Source organism: Podarcis pityusensis (assembly GCF_964106645.2).
Source record: "Podarcis pityusensis genome assembly, chromosome: 3".
Classification (NCBI taxonomy): domain Eukaryota; kingdom Metazoa; phylum Chordata; class Lepidosauria; order Squamata; family Lacertidae; genus Podarcis; species Podarcis pityusensis.
Genome location: NC_138026.1, coordinates 101,598,061 through 101,605,881, shown reverse-complemented (window position 1 = coordinate 101,605,881; position 7,821 = coordinate 101,598,061). Strand labels below are relative to the sequence as shown.

The 7,821-nt window shown below is 49.5% G+C and overlaps 1 protein-coding gene across 1 annotated transcript; it reads left to right on the top strand.

Annotated features, from left to right (window-relative positions):
• Positions 1-505: 505 nt before the first annotated feature.
• Positions 506-5,618, top strand: ZFP36L2 (ZFP36 ring finger protein like 2). The gene is made up of 2 exons (XM_080998154.1): positions 506-1,052; positions 1,925-5,618. The coding sequence occupies exons 1-2, from the start codon at positions 648-650 to the stop codon at positions 3,470-3,472; spliced, it is 1,953 nt and encodes a 650-aa protein (XP_080854280.1). The 5' UTR covers positions 506-647; the 3' UTR covers positions 3,473-5,618.
• The last annotated feature ends 2,203 nt before the right edge of the window (positions 5,619-7,821 follow it).

Sequence of the window (7,821 nt, the reverse complement as noted above, 5' to 3'; positions counted from 1 at the left end):
CAAGTAGCAATTGTTTCGTAATTCACCCACGTGATGCAAGCACCCTGCAACCCGAGCTTATGCGTGTTTACTCAAAGTAAGCGCCGCTGAGTTCAACGTGCACAGGGGCTGCGGTCTCGGCGCACAAGCCTTGCGGAAACCCCTTCCTCTTCATACTACAAACTTGAGGCTCAGCAGGTGCAGGAGCCACGCTGCATTCTCGAGCGAACTGCGTTCGTGCTTTGCCGGCGGTTAACCTCATGGGAGTTTCCTGTGCACATGGCGTTTATTGCAAGCCTCGCGGAAACTGCGCAGCCCATAACTAAGCAAGCCTTTTGTATACAGAATGCATTGTGCAAAATAAGCCAGCCTTATAGGATGTCTTCCCTGGTGCATGTTCCGATGAGAAAAGTAAACTTGCACCCTTGACTGCGTATACTGGCCGCGCTTATAGAGCGGGAACAGTACCTTCTCTATGCGAGCCAGCGAGCCTCCAGCGCGTGCCTAGCACAGCAAGGACTGGGGGGAACCGATCGCTTTGCGCGGCCTTAAGACTTTCTTTGGCGAACGCGACTCTTCCCGAAACCTCCCGCAATCCCTTCTGGATCACTTCTCCAACTTGCCCCACCCTCCTCTCCCGGCCGCTGAAAGAAAATTGGCGGCGCCCAATGAGAAGGAGCGCCGAGACAAAAGAGGCAGGGCTAGGCTGGGTGGGAGGGGAACCTCTGGGTGCTGTTGCTGGGAGACCCCGGCCGGGTCAGTGTTGGGTCCCTCCCCGCTGTCCTGGCGTTTATATATGGGGCGTGTACGGCAGTCGCGGAGTTCCAGCACTCGAGATAGCTGCGGCCGGCGCTTTGGCTGGGCACCCGCTTCCCCATCTCGGTTGGGAAATTGATTATATAGACTTTTTCAGCTCTCAAGCAATCCGCCCTTTCCTATCCAGTCGTGGCTCACCCAAAGCTTCCGAGGAAAGTGGGATCTTTCGGTCCTTCCTGCATTTCCGACCATTACAGGATCTAGAAATGTCTACAACACTCTTATCTGCCTTCTACGACATCGACTTCTTGTGCAAGGTAAGGGCAGGGAAGCTCGCGCTCTTGTCTCTCTACCAGGGAGCAGAAATAGTTCAGAGAAGTTTTGGCGCAAAACTGGTTTGCAGAAAGACCCTGTCCAAGGCTGCAATCCTGTGCACGGTTACTTGGGAGCGAGTCCGCTTGAACCCCGTGGGACAGACTCACTGCTAAGCATGCAGAGGAACGAGCTGCAGGAACGGCTTTGTTCTGCAACAAGTTGCGAGGGGGAAGATTAAAACTTTTCGGCTCTCAGTAACTTCCCAGGGAACCTGCTGCTCCCTGTTGCTCGTGCATCTCTTGTAGCCTTTCGCTTTGTAGTGGAGGGAGGTGACAGCGAAGAAGGGCATATTTGCAGTGGAGTGCCTGTTGTTGTGCTCAGTTGTTGTTGTTTGCTTTTATCTTCCTTGTGATTATTCCAGTGTACGTGAGGGGTGGGTGTGTTTTAAAATAAAAACTGCCATGGCAAATGTGTGGAAGCTGAAGCTTGCTACTGCAAGGTCCGGCTGTGTTGAATCGGAACTCTTTCGTGCAGCCCCTCCGGATTGGTGGGAGGGGTTTCGGAGCACCCCTCGAAAAGTTTTAAATTGCAGATAGCTGCTTGGAGCGGGAGGGGAGGGAACCTTGACAACCAAGACCGCATGGATACGCGAACGGAGCTGGCGGGGGCTCCTCTTGGGCGATTCCGCTGAGGAAAGACCCTTGTGGTTGGTGCAGAAAAGAGAGAGAGAGGTGCTGGAGACTTGCAAGCCCCTGTCCTTTCCCCAGGCTCCCGGCAGTCACGGTGCACCGTTTTTTCCCCTTTTTCTTTTCTTTCTCCCTCCCTTCTCTGCCCCATTCTCCCCTTCTCCCCCACCCTCCCTTCTGGCTCCCAGACCGAGAAATCCCTGAGCAGCATGCTGGACAAGAAGGCGGTGGGGAGCCCCGTGGGCACTTCGCCCAGCTCCAACTTCGCGCCGGGCTTCCTGCGGAGGCATTCGACCAGCAACCTGCAGGCTCTGGCTAACGGCAACGCCAAGTTCCCGGCGGGCTCGCCGTCGCCTTCGCCCTCTTCCTTCGGCGGCCTCAAGGAGCCTGGCACCGGAGGAGGAGGCGGCGGCGGCGGCGGCGGAGGGAGCAGCAGCCCCACCACCGCCTTGCTGAACAAGGAGAACAAGTTCCGAGACCGCTCGTTCAGCGAGAATGGCGAGCGCAGCCAACACCTCATGCAGCAGCTCCAGCAGCAGCAAGTGGTGGTGGTGGCGGCTTCTTCGGGGGGGAAGGGCGGCGGCGGCGGCGGCAATGGCAACGGCGGAGGGGGCGGCGGCGGGGCTCCCATCAACTCGACGCGCTACAAGACGGAGCTGTGCCGGCCCTTCGAGGAGAGCGGCGCCTGCAAGTACGGCGAGAAGTGCCAGTTCGCGCACGGCTTCCACGAGCTGCGCAGCCTGACGCGCCACCCCAAGTACAAGACGGAGCTGTGCCGCACCTTCCACACCATCGGCTTCTGCCCCTACGGGCCGCGCTGCCACTTCATCCACAACGCCGACGAGCGCCGCCCTGCGCCCGCCAACGGCAGCGGCGCCAACCCCGCGACGCCGCAGCACCAGCCGCCGCCCCACCAGACCAGCGCGCCGCCCCCGACGCTGCACAGCGGCGGCGGCGGCCACCACCACCCTCTGCACCCGCCGCACGCGGGAAGCACCGGCGACCTGCGCGCCTTCGCGCCCTCCGCCCGCGACCACCCGCTGGCGGGCGGCGGCTTCGGCATCCCCCACCCTCGAGGCGGAGGAGGAGGGGACAGGCCCAAACTGCACCACAGCCTCAGCTTTTCCGGCTTCTCGGCGCACCACCACCAGCACCACCACGGAGGGGCGCCGGGCGGCTTGGAAGCGGCGGCGGCCGCGGCCGCGGCGGCAGCCTTGCTCCTGGAAAGCCCCGGCGGGTCTCGCACGCCGCCGCCTGCGCGCTCCTCGGGCGGCTCGTACTGCGACGAGCTGGTGGCCTCCCCGCCGTGCGCCAACAACGCCTTCGCCTTCTCGGCGGGCCAGGAGCTGGGCAGCCTCATCGCGCCGCTCGCCCTCCACGCGCCGCCGCCGCCGCCTCCCCCCTTCGCCAACGCGGCCGCCACCTTCTACCGCTGCCACCAGCAGCCGGGCGGAGGAGGAGGCGGCAGCGGCGGGGCGGGAGGAGGAGGAGGCGGGAACTGCTGCCCGCCGCCCGGCCCTCCGGCCTCGCCTCCTTTCACCTTCCAGCCTTTGCGCCGCCTCTCCGAGTCGCCCGTTTTCGACGCCCCGCCGAGCCCTCCGGATTCCCTGTCCGACCGAGAGAGCTACCTGAGCGGCTCCCTCAGCTCGGGCAGCCTGAGCGGCTCGGAGTCTCCCAGCCTGGACTCGGGCAGGCGCCTGCCCATCTTCAGCCGCCTCTCCATCTCCGACGACTAAGGAGGCGCCAGGAGAAAGTGGGACTTTGGGGGCGCAGAGGGCAGGTGTCCTATGGTTGTCAATCCTTGGGGACCCCTGCTTTTTTTTTTGAAGGGAGGGTCCCTCGTTGGGCAAGCTACCCCCTTTCCCCCCTTCAATGCCCCCTATTATTTCCCTGCCTTCTCACCAGGAGCAGAGACTGCAGCAGCCTCCAGATACTAGCCAAGCTCGCACAGACCCTTTTCTGTTTTCTCCCCCACACTTTTTTTTGTGTTCCTTTTTAAGCAAGAGAAATCCTTTTGATTGCTGAGCAAATTCAGAGAGGAGACAGAAAAAAAGAAGCTTCCCCCTGCCCCCCCCCCTTATCAAGAGCTGAACAAATGCCAGTTTGTGAAAGGGCAAATGATGTCATCAAGAGAACAATCTTATTTTTATATATCTAAAGAGACTGGAAGGAGAGGATTTCTCCTCCCCCCCCCTCTTTTTAGACTAGGTTATAAATGTGCACCACCAGCAGCAGCCATTCCATCTTCCAAGTGTGTTTTATGGGGAGGGGAGGAGACAAAGGGTAATAATAAGCATTAGCAAACAGTTCTGCCCAATCCTACTCCCCCAGGAATCAGCAATCATTCTGGAGGCCCATGAACTCTGCATTCCAGGTCCCTCCAGATCGCTATACAACAACAAAAAAAGAATTTAAAGTAAGGAGTGTGGGGTTTTTTTGCCTTTCAATCAAATTTAAAGTAAATATACTAAATGTATAAGCTTTTAAAAGAAAAATCCAACATCCTGCCAAGAATATGCCTTGATAACACTCTAGTTTTTTTATATATATCTTATATATATTATAACATGCTAAAACTTCCATTCCAAAGTTTAATATTGGTTCCATTGCCACCACTTAGTGGATGTTTGGCTTAGAACAATTTTTTTGTTGCTTTATTTGGAAGCATTCAACTGAATTTAGTTTGTAATTGTTGGAGAATAACTGCTGATTTTTTAATTTTTTTTTTTTTAGCTGAGTTGATTGCGCAAGTCACTGCACAACTCAATATGAAACTATTTAACTTATTTATTATCTTGTGAAAAGTATACATTGGTAATTTGTTCATACTGTATTTATCGGGTATGATGAAAAGCAATAGATATATATTCTTTTATTATGTTTAAATTATGATTGCCATTATTAATCGGCAAAATGTGGAGTGTGTTCTTTTCACAGTAATATATGCCTTTTTGTAACTTCACTTGGTTATTTTATTGTAAATGAGTAAAATTCTTAATTTAAGAGATTGTATGTAATATTTATTTCATTAATTTCTTTCCTTGTTTACGTAAATTGAAAGATTGCATTGGCCTTTTTTTATATAGAAATCTGACTCAATGCTGTGGAAGTAGTTTTGAGAAATTTCAATGGGTTGTGTTTTTTTTAGAATGTACAATGGTTGTAACCCGTCCAAGTTTAAACCTACTTTGCAATCAGAATTTAAAGTGGCAAAACCTAATTCAAACTTTTAAAATTAACCAAAAAGTATTCGTGTTGCCTAACTTCACCAATCACACTGTGATAGTTAAAAAGTATGTAGCAATAAAGAGGGGGGGAGGGGGGAGCCCAGTATTACGTCCCACAGTGCCTTCATAAGGGTCCATGCTTGCCTTAAATCTTCCTCAACCAAATGAGTATTTTCTTAATGCTTGAGAATTTGAATGTAGGGCTGGGGGTTTTAACTACATGAAATTGTACCACTCGTATAAGTAAGGAGGCCACATTTGGGACCTGAACCTGTAAATGTGTTCAGGATCATATCTTTTACAGTTCCAAAACATGAAACTTTTTGTTTGGAAAAAAAAGTCAGGAGTTATACAAAACTTTCATGGGAGGGTGAATGGATGAATGAGCAGTACCTTTTTTTTTTTAATTAAAAAAAGAAAAGAAAACGTACATAGGTACAGATTCAGCACTATGTACTCTTTGGACTACTTTAACATAAGAAGTATGTTTTGAATGTAACTAGAAGATAAGTCAACTTGAGTTGTAATATATTTTGGAGAGTCAGTTCACTACAAATTTGGAGTGCGAGACTGTAAACTTTGTACTGTAAATGTTTTGTAGTTCTCCCAATAAAAACTCTTGAGGAAAAAAAAATCCCAAGCTATTAAAAGCCAATGTCTGCAAGGTGGTGGTTCTTTATTAGTTCTGCCCTATCAGTATGGTGTCTTAGCTACAGATTAACCTGGTTTTGAACTGCAGAATCGCTCCATTCCTGCAGAAATACTTGGGAGGCTGCCAAAACCAATAAACTTTTGTTCCAGAAGGTTCCAAGGTACTATTTCAAACCACACACAGTCCTGTATACATCCAACTTTTGAAGGGGGGGGGGAGGAGGAGAGAAGTTGACTTTCCTTTGGAGCTGCTGGTTTTTTTTTTTTAAAGTATTCAGCTTATTAATATAAAGGAAGTCAACAATAGAATATAACTTTGCCTGGAGAGCAGGAGGAAATGATGAATGGGAATAATACACAGGTCATCCTTGATTCCTGTTCAAAATATGTTTCCTTGTAACAACACAGAAGTTTAGCTGGATAAGTTCAATGCTGCTTAAACAACAAAGCACTGCATGTTTCCCTAAGTAGGATTTTTGTTTAGTTCTTGCAAATGGAAGGTTAAAGACAAACACATGTTTATTCTATCACAGGCTCTCCCAACTCACCAATTGCTAATCGAGAATGCATCCATACAAAAACATTTCCTCCATAGAAAGCTAGCATAAGGGAAAAAAGGAACGCTACCAGGGAACTCTGGGAAGGATAAACTTATGATTGGGCAAGCCCAATTTTTTAAGGTACAAAACATCTGCCATTGTGAGAATTTGGCCCAAAATGCTTGCTATGTTGAATGTTTACTTTTTCAGAGCTTGATTAGTTAGTAAACCTATTCACCCCATCTCCATTAATAAGTTCCACAAACTTTGAAATGCATTTATTTCCCTATGATTATTCAGGTTTTGTTTTTTTGCCTGCCTTAAGGTTAATGTGGCCTTGCAGTGCTGCCAGGACATCTACAAATGCTAGCTAGAATGCAGTGCTGCTACCCACATGTTGAACAAAGCTCGGGACTGACTTTTAAGTACTGAAATTAATGTTCGCTCATTGCTAGTCTGTAGGCATGCCACCAAAGGCAGTTCCCATTATTTCAGAGAGAGACTCTGGCCTTTGGTTTTGTGGCTGTGGTTTCTATAGATTAGTATTTGGTGGTTGGGTAATTAGACAGTCATTTTTATAGGAGGCCTTGGTGACAGGCATAGACACCTTCCTGGAAAAGCTAAGAAACAGAACTTGCTTGTAACTTTACAAAGTTTAGAAGCTGGCATTCTGGTTTGCAATGGTGCTGTTATAATATTTGCATGCAAGTGTATGCAATGAACCCAATACCTATGCAAGCAGCATCTCTATGGTGCCCTATGGATGTGGACTCTAGATGTGTTGCTCTGGCCAAGATGGCCAATAGTCATGGCTTATGGGACTTCTATTCCATAACATCTGGAGGGCACCATGTTGACTACCCCTGCCTTTCAGGCGTTCATGACCTGTGGCACCAGTTTGGAATGCAGGCAGTATTGGGGCCTGCTGTGCTTGGCAATTCCCCAATGCTTGTTCTGTTTCTGCCTGCTGGGGAATGCAGAATGTGCATACCTGTTCCTGCATTCACCTTGATTGTGGGCAAGTTTGCCATCTATTGGATTTGACTTTTGCAGTAGTAATAAATTGCATTCCTTCTATCCTTGAAACAAGCGTGTGTTATAATAGTGCTCATTAATTTGTGTAGCTCCTTAGGTGAATAAAAGAGCACGTCCAACAGGTAGATTGTGGTCTACCGGTAGATCATTGGATTCCTGTGGTAGACCACTGGCTCCCCCCAAAGAAGCTCAACAGGGCTTTCCTCCCTAAAAAAAGCCCAATATGACATGAACCCCTAAAAAACAGGCTTTCCTCCCTAAAAAAAAAAGCTCAGCTCAACAATTTTGACTTGAAGCCTCCCAAAATGGGGTAGATCACCGCCAGCTTTTAACTCTGAGTAGATCACAGTCTCTTGGGAGTTGGCCACCCCTGCTGTAGATTATGTCATTACAAAAACCCTTTAAGGGAAACCAGAATTATACTCATGTAAATGGACCCAAGCAAGACAATGCCTTAGCTGTATGGCACATAACAGGCAAATTCAAACCATGGACTTGGGAGAATTTTAGCCTGGTCTCTTAAATACAGCACTAGATATTGAAAATCAAACTTTCCCCCTAAAAAACAAAATGTAACTGCCTAAATACCTGATCTGGGACGGTTTTATTCTCTCCCCTGCAGCCTGCATTCTA

Bases quoted from the DNA above. Each gene is read 5' to 3' on its own strand.
- ZFP36L2 (XM_080998154.1), top strand. From the start codon at position 648: ATGAGAAGGAGCGCCGAGACAAAAGAGGCAGGGCTAGGCTGGGTGGGA. The intron at 1,053-1,924 runs GTAAGGGCAGGG...TCTGGCTCCCAG, and splicing joins ACATCGACTTCTTGTGCAAG to ACCGAGAAATCCCTGAGCAG.